The sequence below is a fragment of the Hippopotamus amphibius genome, chromosome 17 (assembly GCF_030028045.1).
Source record: "Hippopotamus amphibius kiboko isolate mHipAmp2 chromosome 17, mHipAmp2.hap2, whole genome shotgun sequence".
NCBI lineage: Eukaryota > Metazoa > Chordata > Mammalia > Artiodactyla > Hippopotamidae > Hippopotamus > Hippopotamus amphibius.
Genome location: NC_080202.1, coordinates 16,057,307 through 16,070,498, shown reverse-complemented (window position 1 = coordinate 16,070,498; position 13,192 = coordinate 16,057,307). Strand labels below are relative to the sequence as shown.

The window sequence follows — 13,192 nt, the reverse complement described above, 5'->3', positions numbered from 1 at the left end:
CCCCGACTTAGCAGAGGCAGTCCCAAGGTATATGTACTTTTGGTCAATCAAAAAGATCCAGCAAATAAAACAAGGGTGAAGGGGGCAGAAAAACTAAGAGAGAAAACTCTAAGTGCCAGTAGTAAAAGCTTGTATTATAGAAAGTGTGACTATTCTAGAATGCTTAGTCCTTGTTGCAGTTGATATGTCAGATGCCAGGTGAGTAACCAAAGAGATAAGGTGCTTCCAGCGGCAAATTACGAGGCATATTGAGGGTAGAAAAGAGGGACAATACTATTGTAAATAGGCAACATGAGCAGAATTAATTTGTTGGTGTTTTTTTGCATGAATTTTTTTTTTCACCATGCCACGTGGCTTGCAGAATCTCAGTTACCCAACCAGGGATTGAACTTGGGCCACAGCAATGAAAGTGCCGAATCCTAACCACTAGATCACCAGGGAACTCCCTGCATGATATTTTTAATTTGGCATTTTTCAAATTATAAAAAATCAGAGGTGCCTGTTGTAGCAAGTGAAACAATACAATGCAAAGACATATTAAAGGCAAAGCCTCCCCCATCCATTCTACCTGCCTGAGGTAACGAATAGTGTGTATGCCCTTATAAAAACATATGCGGGGGACTTCCTAGGTGGCACAGTGGGTAAGTATCCACCTGCCAATGCAGGGGACACAGGTTCGATCCCTGCCCCAGGAAGATACCACATGCCACGGAGCAACTAAGCCCATGTGCCACAGCTATTGAGCCTGCGCTCTAGAGCCCATGAGCCACAACTATTGAGCCCATGTGCTGCAACTACTGAAGCCCATGCACCTAGAGCCCATGCTCTGCAACAAGAGAAGCCACCACAAGGAGAAGCCCACACACAGCAACAAAGAGTAGCCCCCGCTCGCTGCAACTGGAGAAACCCAACACAGCCAATATAAATGAAGTCTCTTGAGAGAGAAACAAATGAAATAAGCAAAAGGATTGAGAATACATTCTTTTATTTATATCTCAACCTCATTCTAAAAGGCTTACAAATATGGAGATAATCTAGTAAGATTTTTTTAAAAAAGGATTAAAACAAAAATGAGAAGAGAATGAGAAAAGTAAAGGTAGAAAAGGAAGATGGAACCAAGAATGTGGCTAGCATACAAAACATAACATGCGGTCCTCAGCAGTTCCTGGAAGTGCACCACAAATTGGGCTCTAAGTGGTCTAGCATCAATATGAAAAGAAAAATAGTCAGTTTAATATTCACTGTCTGTAAGGTAAAAACCAACCAGCAATTCAGGAAAAGGATAACTGGGTTCAGAGAAAATTTCTCCCATGCATCCTTATATAAAAATTATGAATTATAATGATAAACACCCTTTACAATATCCATAGCAATTAAATTTCATAGGGATTTTCATATGGATTGCCAAAGTACAATTCACAAAAAGCAGTTCTGCAGAGGCCAATAAAATGCTGGCTATGTTACAGGGGAAATCTGGCTTAATCCAGGGACAAAATTAATAAACAGTACTCAGAGTACTTCCCAGACTCTCTGGTTTAGAAAGAGAGATCAGATATAACTGAAGAATAATGAAAATGAAGCTTTTAAGAAGTTAGTTTAAGAAAAATGAAGTCATAAAGACCAGAAATGTATACAAATTTAAGGTCCAGATGATTTTCCTAAAAGAAAAGGTTTTTGAGTTGCATCTCTGATCTTAAATCTCAAGTTGATGTCATGCCTCTTAAGCCCCTGGTTTGCCCATTACAAACTGAACCCTGGTCCATCGAAGGAAGTGATCGGTTTAAGAATCCTTTATGTCTTCCAAAGAGGTTTTGTTTTGGAAAAAATGTATATAACTATTTCAGTTACCCCTAGAGAAGACATTTAACCCACTCGTGTTTCATTTCTTATTCTCTTCCTCACAGTAGGCTATTAGATTCACTTTTTAAATTTTTAAAAATTAGACTAAGCCCCCAGGTCGTACGTTTTACCTGCATAGTGAGCTGAATCAAATGCCAGCTTTTGAGACCTCTGAAAAACATTCATACTGCTTCTGACAAGCCTATTAAACACATAAATAGCACCTTGGGAACCCATGAAGTGTTGTTACATTGCTCACAAAAGAAAACATGTCACAGAAACAAGGAGAAGGAAAAGTGGAATAAACTTCTGGCTAAAAACCACAGGTATAAGCACTGGAGAAATAAAACAAAGGAAAAGGTCCACACTCTGATCTGAGATGTTGAATTGAGAGATGGGTTGTATGATGGGGTAAGGACTAAGGGCATTGTGGCTGCCAATAGCAAAATGCCCAGTCTGAACTCTGGTCCAACACCTAGAGGAACAGAATGATAAGAGGCTACAGAGTAAAAATAAACTGAATCATCAGGATGGTTACACTGAGTTGGCAGTGGAGGAGGTCCTCAGGTTCCCCGATGGTCCCCAACTACAGTGGAGGTGCTCAAGCCAGGCTGGAGTGGGCCAGGAAGGACTCCAGATTACAGTCAAAGTCCTTGAAGAACATAGACTCCGATGATGGACTGGGCTGGGGAGCTTGTATCTCCATGACAAAGTTCACTGGATGCTTCTGTAGGAGCTCTGGGTCAAAGGCCACACCCCGAAAGAAAGGGTGGACCTGAAAGTGATGCAAGTAACGTAGACGGTGGTGGGGGTTCTGGCATAAGAGCTGAAGAGAAATAGAGCATGAAGGATGAGAGACTGGGATAGGAAAGGGACTAAACAAAGAAGCTGGAAAAGGAAAAAGAAGTTCATGGATCTGTGGAGGGCAGGGAGAAGAACCCCAAAGAGTAGAGGATATGTAAAAGTGGAAAAAACAGGCTAATTTGGAGGCAAAGGTAGGAATGAAGGAATTGTATTGGTAAGAGAGCAGCACTTGCCCACTCTGAAAAGTGACACACTATGGATGGAGATGACCTGTGGAGGACCAGGAACTCAGGAATAAAATCTGAAGTGCTGGTTAGAAGGCAAGTAGTGAGGCAGTATCTGATCAAGTTGCAACCGCCACTACACCCTCCCACCACCAATAATTAATCAAAGGAGTGGGGAAATACCACTTCAGTGATAGGGAAAGAAGTAAATGGCTTTTGTAGTCAAGAAGGAAAGTTGTGCTCATCCTTACCTCATGGAGTAGGAGTGAGAGCCCCTGGTTAAGAGAAGCTGGGATCTCAGAGTCATAGTGGGTCACACTTGCCAACATGGCCACATGATCTCTCTCTGCGGACACTGGGAACTGAATTAAGGGGTTGGAAAGTGTCATTGCTTAGTAAGAATGAGGCAAGATTTGCTAAGGTTTTCTTTCTTCCTACCACAGGGCAACTCCTCTCTTCCCTGCCCAACATCACTACCATTCTCTCACCTTTCCAGTTGACAGAGAGAAAAGCAAGACACCCAGCGACCACCAATCAGCAGCATGGTTGTAAGGCCCTCCACTCAGGACCTCTGGGGCTACAGATTTAAAAGATACTTGTCACTGATATCTGTTGGCCATCCTCCTGCCCAATGCTTACCCATTAGCTTTAGCCTCTCTCTCACCCATGTATTGAAGAGTGCCACAGATAGTATAGGCTCGGGTTCCTTGGGGCAGGTGGCGGGACAGACCAAAGTCTGTCAGTTTCAGATGGCCTGTGGAAAATCAAGGTGTCAGCTTCACTCTCTTCCAGCCCTCATCAGCCATGACTTATTTCCAAACTGAGGTACTGCTCATTCTGGGACTAGGAAAAGACTTACCTCGTTCATCCAGAAGGATATTCTCCATCTGAAAAATCACAGGTGAGAAGTTGTTACTCTTCCTCCTCCTTTCAACCCTCTTTCATCATGTATACCCCCCAGCTGAAGAAGGTGCCCTAGCTCAGCATCCAAGTCTGTACTTGGCCCCTGGCCAAGTCCTTAATGCCCATGAGGGCCCCACGGTCAGCTGTTCTCAGCAGCTCCTCCTGCCTTCTTGGACCTTGGAACATCTTACTAAAGTCCCTCCTCAAACAAAAAGAAAAAGCATTTAACTACCTTCACATCTCGATGGATGATGCCCAAGTCATGGAGATAGCCTGTGGATGACAGCAAGCATGGAGTGTGCTGAAGCACTCTCCTGTCCTTTCCAATTTCCCTGATAGCTCCCACCCATTCCTATCCCTGTTTTTTGACCTCCAGAGTTAATATTGGTTCTCTTCTGCCTCCCTCCCCCTTCAATTCTTCCCTCATTTCCATTACCACTCCTGTTTCACTTACACAGCACCAGGATCAGCTCAGCAGCAAAGAGGCGGATGGAAGCCTCAGTAAAGCAGCCAACAGTGGACCACAGGGAGTACAGATCTGTGCTGCAGTAGCTGCACACTGCAAAGCACCAGAAGTCTAGGCAATATTTGGGGGCTACTATGCCTGGGCTCAAGGCATCGCATGCCTCCTGCCCAAACTGATGCCACCTGCTGTTCCCTCTCCCTCTGGGAGAGAGAAATACTATGGAAAGGGGAACAAAACAAAGGCAGAACAAGCCAAAGGGATGGGTAATCTCAGGTGGGGAGTACAGTAGAAGGACCCTTGGGAATGAGGAGAGAAGCCAGTCACTCACTAATGAAGAGGTGCCGTTTTCCCTGCCAGTTGTCCCCCAAACTGTGTACAAAAGGATGGTTGATCTGTCGCTATGGACAAAGAAAACAGGAAGTTAGGAACAGGGTCATTGAGGATCAAGGCAGCCAAGAAGTCAGGATTTACCTAGTTGTATAGAAAGGGAAGCTGCTGCCCCACCTCTCAGTTCAGGTTGCCTGACTGGTAATCCCAGTAGTAAGGAACACACTGGACGTACTGGAGAGATTTCCCTGGCAGGAACCTAGAATTATTTTACTGATAGCTGCTTTTCCTGGGATCTATTGGTTGAAGCAGAGGGAGGGCTCAGGAAAAGCAGGACAGTTGGACAAGAAAGGTGCTTTCTCCATCAGTGGTTTGGTTCTTCCTAGGATCCTTTCCAGGGCTCTGTGCATACCTGGATGCTAACCTCCTCTTTGCACTGCCTCAGGATGTCCCTCTGTAGAACCTTTACCTTAGGCACCACCTATAAGAGAGGAGTGATGACTCCTAGAGGGGAATAGTATATTACATTGTTTATTCCTCCCAGCCTTTCTGGAATAAAGATTGGAGGCAGGGACTAGAGAATGTGGAAAAGTATCTAGGTCCCTACCTTCACTGCAAATACTGCTTTCTGGCCACAATCTAGCACCTTGAGGACAGTTCCAAAGGAGCCTTTAGCCACAAGGCCTAAAATCTGTAGAGAAGTGGAGAACAGGGCAGTTGAGACACTGATTGTTTCTAGATCTCTCCCCAAGACTGAGACCCCCTTCCAGGGATTCCACTGACCTACCTTCAGCTGCTGATGCCCCCTAAGGGGCCTAATAGGAAACTCCGGCAGAAAGAGGTTGATGAACTGAGGCACTGGCCACTCAGGCAGAGGCTTCTCTACTGCCAGTGTGGCTGGCTCCAGGTGCAGAAACTGATGCCCCCGTAGTCCCCACAGCTCTTTCAGACCTGACCTGCTGGTCCCCACACCTGACCAGAGGCTCTTCCAGCCTTGGACCCAGAGCCCCGGGATGTTGCCACCCTGCTGAGAACCAAGGGAGGCACTAAACCATCTGCCCCCGATGCATTACAGGTTCTGCCCATCTTAGCAGGCACACCCTCAAATCTCAACCCTAGAGATATAAATTTGAGACCCAGGCAAAATTGCCACTACCCTTGCTTCAGGCTAGGGTCCGGATTTCCTAGACACAAAATTCTCTAAGAAAGCAGTATTTTGACATTTTCACCATAGGGCATCAGAGATTCAGCCTGTACCTCTCAGTATAGGGCTGGGATAGGTACTTTGATGGTAAAGCCTCCCTGCTCCACCCCCACAGTAGACAACACTGTCATCACCAGTCACTTCCCAAACCTCAAGCACATTGTTCTTTCACCTCCCTAAACAAGCTGCCAGAGCCCCACACCCTACCTTATGAGGAGCAGCCATCTGGGCATGTTGCCCCTGCCGACAGCTCACTGTTCCCATCCCCAGCCTCTGCCTCCTCTATCCTTCTGCTAAATGAACTGTCCTAGTTACATAAGCATTTCCTCCCCGGATGCTGCATTACATGAGCCCCGCCTCTTTTCCTTGCTGTTCAGGACTAGAGATGGAAGTGATACAGCCAAACCTCACCCTTATCCCCAATCCTATGGCTCCTCGTTAAGAATGGTTTATAGCCAGGACTAAAATGTGCAGAAACCTATCAGCATGGGGCCAGTGTCACATCAGAGTTGGGAAGTATCTGTGATACAGCTTCAGGCAGGAGGAAGGATAAAAGTGGCAGCTAGGTGTGTCTTGGATTGATGGAGAGAAAAGGATACAGGCTGAAAACATGCACTCAAAAAAAAAAAACCAGCATCAAATTTAAAATATATTTTTTCTCTTTAAATCATTGTTTTACCATTCTTCAGCGGGGGATACCCCAAGGAGAGGGACCCATGGCCAGCCCTGTCTGCTACTGCCATTCTCCCAAGTGAGCTTGGCATAGATTAGGGAGGGGCTGATTCCCCCCAGAACACTAATACCTCTTTCCTACAAGACGGTGGAATGAGGAAAAGAAAATCAACCCCTCCCCTCCACTTTCTGGCACAGAGGGAGAGCAGTTACACTTAGAAATATATATATATATATATATATATTTTTTTATATATGTCTATTTATAAAAATTTATCACACTTGATCAGAACTGTCCCCCCACCCTTTCAGTTAACCCCAAGGGAACCAGATTCTAGCCCTGGGGCCATTCCCTGGGTCTTGCTCTCTTGATGCCTCTCTGGCCCTGGGCCTGCTGATCAGTGTGAGGTAGAACTCAGCATTATTATCCACCATGTTCTGCAGGGAACAGGCCAGCTGCTAAAGAGCAGTGCCTCTCTCCACAGTATCCTGTGGGTTCCTGACCCCACAAATCCTAATGGATGAAGGGAAGCACCTCCCACCCCACAAGTCCCTGGGGCCTGAGCCAGAGTCAGATCCTGTACTGCAGCCTCTCTTGGATTGCCGGATCACTTGCGCCTGCCAAAGATGGACTTCTTCCCAGGATTCTTGTTGCCCACACTTAAACCGATGAGGAGCCGGGCTTTCTCCTCCTCTTCCTGCTGTTGCATGTTGAGGTCCGATTTAGTTTCTAGCTTTCCCCGGACCTCAGACCCTGTTGCAGGTTTCAGCCTTAGCTTCTCTTTGATTACCTGATAGGTTAGAGAGGAGTAAAAAGGAAGGTAAATATTAATGGGACAGGCAGAATAAATCAAGTGGACCAAGTCAATAAAGATTTATTAAACTTACATGAAGGCATAATGGGGCAATGCAAATTATAAAATGATCTCTGCTTTCAAGAAGCTTACAGTCTATTAGAACCCATTCTAAACATGAAATTGCATCAGCCCTCATTTCCCTAAAAATCGACAGTAGTTAACATAAATACAACACTCAGTAAACGTGCAGTTTAACCATCTGAGCAAAGTCATGGAGAGGAGAGGGATAAAAGTCACTGACTTCATTCACCTGCCCCCTTCCCAAGGCTGCTTGTTAATACATACATCTTACAATGAAATGCTCCTGACCAGAGGATCTGCTTGCCAGCCTCTGCTAACCAAACAGCCATGAACTCTGCCGGGATACCTGGGCAACCAGGGCTTTGCGGCTGTCCCTCTTGACAGCCATGGCAAAGTCTAGCCATGTCCATGTGTTGTTGTGATATTCCAGACAGGGCAGTACCAGGTTAAGGTCACCCCAGTCCACACTGTTCTTCTCACCCTGCAAGAGAAAGTGGGGGGGTGGGGGGGGGGGAAGAGAAGAGAAAAAAATACATGAACTGTCATTTTCACTTCCAAGCCAGTACTTGAGTTCAAGTCTAGTACCTTCCTGCAGCAGCAACCTAAAGATACTGATTTCCCCTTATCTCAGTCTGGTACTGATTCCTCAAGGAATCAGAGGGAACAGATTTATCACCCACAGACCAGCTTCACAGGCTGAACTCTGATCTTACTGGTACCCCTCCCATACTGTTCTAAGAAGTGCTGAGGAAGGGCAGACCTTGTAGCTGACACACAGTGGAACCTGTGGGATCTTTATGTAGATGAAGGAGTTGTTCATGGCAGCTCGCTCTTTCATCTTGTCAATATCATCCACCGGGTGCTAGGAAAGGAAGGAAAGATGTGTGCCCCTGAAACCATCACAAGAAACTCAGGACCCCAAACATCTCTATCTCCTTTCACCGCTGGCGTAGACTCAGAGGAAACAGAGAAATCCCCAGCCAGGCCAAACAGAGTACCCCAGGACTCTCCCATTTTTCTATCACCAGGGGCATGTCTGATACCTCAGGTGCTTTGCGAAATGACCTTCTGACCCCAGAACTCCGATTCAAGCCCTGTGCCACACCCTTCCCAGGGCCCAGTGGTGCTGCATCATCTGTTGCGATCAGTTGCCGAGGCTTCACCACTGGTATTCCTATAAAAAAGCAAGTACACTAGCTGTTGTCCTCTTTCTGAAGCTTCAGGTGTCTCTGGGACTGCTACCCCAGTCTTCTGGAGCTCCGTCATTAAAGTTCTCACCAGTAGTCACCAGTTTGGACTTATCTTCTTCATCACCAACCTCGTCATCTTCCACACTTCGGCCAGGAAAGAAAAAGCCCATTATTCTATGGAAGAACTGGTGAGTCAGCTGGATGGTGAGAGGCACCACATTTACCTAAAGAGGAAAAAGGCTGAAGAAGCAATTAAGCTCAGACATCATCCCTCAGTTTACCTACCCCTAACATAATGCACAGATGGTTTCTGACTGCCTTTTGTTCCTGGGTCCCCAAAGGACTGTTTACTAACCTCAAAGTGCTCCTTAACAGAAATACCCCCAACAGGGGGCCGGACTTTGCTGAAGAGGCGAAGAGCTAGCTGCCGCCCAGACTGGCCGGAGCTCTGGGGCCGCAGGACTACCTGTAGGATAAAGAGTGATAAATCAACCCACAAATCCTCTGCAGAGGAGAGAAGCAGCAATGGTCTCACTAAGCTGGGCAAGCTTCCACCATCTCAGATCACCATATTGTTTCCCATAGTGGGTTTATGGGGAAGGGTCACTGCAAATGCCCAGTGTTAAGAAGCACATGAATGGGCTAGGCACAGGGAAATAAGACTTGCCTTATAGACAGCATTGGGGAGGAGGTTGTTCATAGTGAACCAGCCCAACTCCAGAAGATGTTCTGCTGTGTCATCAGATTTATTCACCTATAAAAACAGATTCCCCCCACCCCCAATCCACTATAATAAGCCTTTCTCAGGAGCTTGTTAGAGGACTGCTACATGTATCATTTGTATTCAGGTTCTACATATGCCTTTGCTATCTCTTTCAATCTTATAGTCAATACACCCTCTAATCCAGCATTTCTCATGGGACTAATGGCTAGGGCACTGAGTGCCAGCAGTACTTTCCAGTCACTGTGACATTCAAAAATGGTCTCAACCCATTTCCAAATGTCCCTGGGGGGTTGGAAGAATAATGAATAATGTCCTGTCCTCCATGCCATGGGTAACTGCAGGAAAGCTGAATGCCAGTATAGAATTAATGATTCTATTCTAAGCTAGACTTGGAAGATTACTTCCCTTTGGGCCACATTTCTAGGGATAATCTTATTCAATGAGGGAAGCACTTGATCAAGCTCATATGTGCATTATTTAATATTACAAACAAATGTGTATGAGGGTACTCTGCTCATGTTTCTACCATTATTTATAACCATTCATACTGTCGTTAACAATCATATAATAATCAGTCCCTTTTTATCTCTTTTTGTGAGTTAGACTCTTGAGAAAGGTCAATGCCTCTCAATACAGCTGTCTTTGTATGACTGTATATACCCAATACCTTGCTATAGAGGAATCGCTGCAGCTCTAGTTCAGCAATTCCTAGCTGTCCATCTTCCTCTGTCAAGCGCCATCGTGCCTGAGCAAAGTAGAACTCGGTGCGGCGAACCACACTCACATCTTCTTGCTGCTTTCGGAGCTCCATCTTGTTGGCCTGCTGCAACTGGAAATCCTTAAAACACCTATAAATGAATAGCAGGGTCAAAGCCAATAAGGGCAACAGCATTTGGGTTAGGAGTGGGGTGGAATGCCCTAGAATGATGTAGGAGGTAAACCCAGAGATGGACCTATTCTAGAACAGCTACTCCCTGAATTTTTTCATTGGCTTTGTTGCTCCTCACAACCTGAGCCATGAAAGCACAAATCCCATCTTTAGTTCTACTACTTCTTAATAGTCTATTCCTGCTAATAACCCCTATGTTTGTATCTGCAATTGTGTTCCTTACTGATCAACTTCAAGACATTTTATTTTTAGTTCAGCTGCACAGTATCAAGGCCACAAAAATGATCTTTCCAAACTACCTGTTCTCCTCCTTTCCCCAGAGTTACTCGGATAAGGATCCTAAGAAAGAGCTCTCCTATTCTCAACCTGTTGGCCAAGTCCAACAAGGCTCATTCAGGAAAAGGTGCCTGACTCTACTACATCAACCTTTGATAATATACACTGGACCTAAAGACTATCAGAACACAGGCAGAAAGAAATTGACTCCAGCTGGGGCACTGGAAAAGGACATGGAAAGAATGCTGTGGCACCTGATGAGGATATTAAGCTCTTCACTTTCCAGCTGTAGGTTGGCCTTCTCCTGGTTTAGCTGCAACTGAAGCTTTTGGTTCAGGTCAAGCAGGTTCTCATTCTTGCTGTCATCCTGCAAAGACTAGGGAGCCAGAACAGAAGAAACTGTAAGACTCCCCTTGCCCTAGGAGACCTCCCTTTCCTCAGATTGCCCGGGAGACTACCTTCATGATAGAATACATCTGCTTTTCCAGCTGCCGTATCTGGGCCACATGCTGCCGCACAGCCTCCTGTAGATGTAATATGCTGCTGCGCTGCTCCTCAGGATTGCTAGAGATCTCAAGCTGGAACCTGACCCGCTGCTTCTTCTCACTGTGCTCCTAAAGGAATGGAAAAGGAAACGAACAATAGACAAGTCTTGTAGCAAAGTAAAACAGAAAGGAAAAAGAAATGATAATCTTTTCTGGAAAGCTCACCTTTATGTGTCACCATTAGTAGCAAGAGTAAGGGGTAGTCCAGTGCAGATTTGGCAATGTGGATTTCACAATAAGCCAGTCCCACAGGGTAGAGATAGAGGTGGAAGTGGGGAGTAGTTTGTTGTTTTTAGAGGTATGTAACTGACTGAGTAAAGAACTGACCAAGAAAAACAATCAAGTAAACAACTCTACAGTCTCAGGGACACTCAGATCTTTCCTAGATAACTAAAATTTGAACTGCTGCTGCTGACTAAAAGAGGATGTACTAACCACAAGGCCCCTTTTCAGTTTGAAGCATGGTTTTTCTTACTGGACCCCAAATAAAGCACAAGGTCTGAGGATTCTTGTGAGGCTAACCAGCATTCTATAAGGGCCCCTGCTCACCTTGCGCTTGGGTTCTACATGGAGCAGCAGATTGTTGACGATGTCCAAGATCATGGCATACTGAGCTGGGTTGGTGGAAATTTCCAGCTCATGATGGATGAGGGTGAAGGTATCCACAGCCCCTAGGTAATTATTAACAGCTAAATAAGAGACTCAGTTTCTCCCTAAATGTCTACACCATCTCCTAAATCATATCCAGAACCACTTCTGTTAATTAACCCCATAAAAGGTCTTGGTAAGATATGCTCATACGTAGAAACATCTGCTTATTCCAGAATTAAACACTATCCATTCATTCCAGTTTTTTTCTTTTTTCTTTTTCTTCTTTTGTTTTTTGGCTGCACCTCACAGCATGTGGGATCTTAGTTTCCCAACCAGTGATTGAACCCACGCTCCCTGCAGTGGAAGTGAGGAGTCTAAACTACTGGACTGCCAGGGAAGTCCTCCATTTATTCCAGTTCTATTCTCTCCTAGCAGAACTTACAAAATGTAAAGCAAAGTGAAATGTTAATGCCCTGTTCATGCTGGGACTCTCTTATTTTTTTTTAATAAATTTATTTATTTATTTATTTTATTGGCCGTGTTGGGTCTTTTTTTTGGCTATGCGTGGGCTTTCTTTAGTTGCAGCGAGTGGGGGCCACTCTTCGTTGTGGTGCGCGGGCTCCTCATTGCCGTGGCCTCTCCTGTTGCGGAGCACGGGCTCCAGGCGAGTGGGCTTCAGTAGCTGCAGCACATGGGCTCAATAGTTGTGGCTCACGGGCTTTAAGGTGCAGGCTCAATAGCTGAGGCACATGGGCTTAGTTGCTCCGTGACATGTGGGATCTTCCTGGAGCAGGGATCGAACCCGTGTCGCATTGGCAGGCAGACTCTTAACCACTGTGCCACCCAGGAAGACCCATGCTGGGACTCTTAATAACACTACTATCTCAAAACCACTAAGGAAATAACTACTTTCACAACTTCCCCTCCTAAAAGCCTTTCAAACCTGAATACCTTCCTGCTTCTTTAAGAGATCTTCCTTTTCCTGGTTCTCATGAACCTCAGGTGGCTTAATCTGAGTTGCCAGCTCAGGATCAATGTCATGGCTATAACTAATATAGTACATTCGGCAGCTGCAGCGTGAAATGATCCGCTGGACTTGCTGGGCTTGTTGCGCCTCAGCTGGCTGGTTCCAATCTGGGAAGAGGTAGGAAAGACATAAAAGAAAGACATTCTCAGAAGATGTATTGTGAGAGCCTCCCAGCTATGCTTTCAACATAGCCTAACACAAAGTGGTCCTACTCCATGTATAATATATTGATCTTACTAACAGGTAAAGAAACGAGGCCCCTCAGGATGCATGTCTGCTCCTAAACATATGATGGGGAAGAGGTGAGAACTGACCTGTGGTGGTGGTGACCATGCCTCCCACTGCCTGCCCGCTCTCCATCAGCTCCTGCACAGAGTCCAAACTACGCTGCCGGTGCTCCTCAATATTCTTTACCTGAAGACAGAAATACAGGTACATTTAACTCCTGGGGGACCAGTAGCTTGTCCTGCCCAACTGTGTCATATATCTCCATGATGCAAGTATAACACTAGACCTTCACTGCCTGGAGTAGCTTGAAGAATCTCCCAGGGTAAAGGACATATGTCCCTCTCTCCTGGCCCAAACCACCCAAATTCTCCAAACCCAACTTTGTCACATGCACATTTTGCCACG

General features: G+C 45.7%; 2 protein-coding genes across 7 annotated transcripts in view; both read right to left on the bottom strand.

The window, feature by feature from the left end:
- Positions 1-2,157: 2,157 nt before the first annotated feature.
- Positions 2,158-6,031, bottom strand: RSKR (ribosomal protein S6 kinase related). The gene is made up of 12 exons (XM_057713978.1): positions 5,975-6,031; positions 5,351-5,590; positions 5,171-5,254; positions 4,976-5,044; positions 4,565-4,634; positions 4,225-4,329; positions 4,003-4,043; positions 3,727-3,754; positions 3,532-3,621; positions 3,356-3,444; positions 3,119-3,229; positions 2,158-2,665 (listed from the first exon to the last, which is right to left on the bottom strand). Exons 1-12 carry the CDS (start codon positions 6,029-6,031, stop codon positions 2,441-2,443), a joined length of 1,209 nt encoding a protein of 402 aa, XP_057569961.1. The 3' UTR covers positions 2,158-2,440.
- The window catches only part of BLTP2 (bridge-like lipid transfer protein family member 2), a 26,829-nt gene continuing 19,185 nt past the window's right edge, over positions 5,549-13,192 (bottom strand). For 5 of the 6 annotated variants that reach the window (XM_057713973.1, XM_057713976.1, XM_057713972.1 and 2 more), the window contains 13 exons: positions 12,874-12,973; positions 12,484-12,666; positions 11,491-11,612; positions 10,855-11,010; positions 10,651-10,772; positions 9,899-10,079; positions 9,171-9,261; positions 8,863-8,969; positions 8,596-8,731; positions 8,361-8,491; positions 8,078-8,179; positions 7,664-7,798; positions 5,549-7,230 (listed from right to left, as the gene is read on the bottom strand). In XM_057713973.1, coding sequence (XP_057569956.1) covers positions 7,048-7,230; positions 7,664-7,798; positions 8,078-8,179; positions 8,361-8,491; positions 8,596-8,731; positions 8,863-8,969; positions 9,171-9,261; positions 9,899-10,079; positions 10,651-10,772; positions 10,855-11,010; positions 11,491-11,612; positions 12,484-12,666; positions 12,874-12,973 — 1,749 coding nt within the window. In that variant the 3' untranslated portion in view covers positions 5,549-7,047. Of the gene's footprint in view, positions 7,231-7,663; positions 7,799-8,077; positions 8,180-8,360; positions 8,492-8,595; positions 8,748-8,862; positions 8,970-9,170; positions 9,262-9,898; positions 10,080-10,650; positions 10,773-10,854; positions 11,011-11,490; positions 11,613-12,483; positions 12,667-12,873; positions 12,974-13,192 lie in introns of those variants that run through there. The other variant, XR_009049873.1, reaches the window with a different exon arrangement.

Coding starts and splice junctions, on each gene's coding strand:
- RSKR (XM_057713978.1), bottom strand. CDS start 6,031: ATGGGAACAGTGAGCTGTCGGCAGGGGCAACATGCCCAGATGGCTGCT. Junction 4,635..4,975: donor AAGAGGAGGTTAGCATCCAG/GTATGCACAGAG, acceptor CTTTGTCCATAG/CGACAGATCAACCATCCTTT. Junction 3,755..4,002: donor TCATCCATCGAGATGTGAAG/GTAGTTAAATGC, acceptor GTGATTTTTCAG/ATGGAGAATATCCTTCTGGA.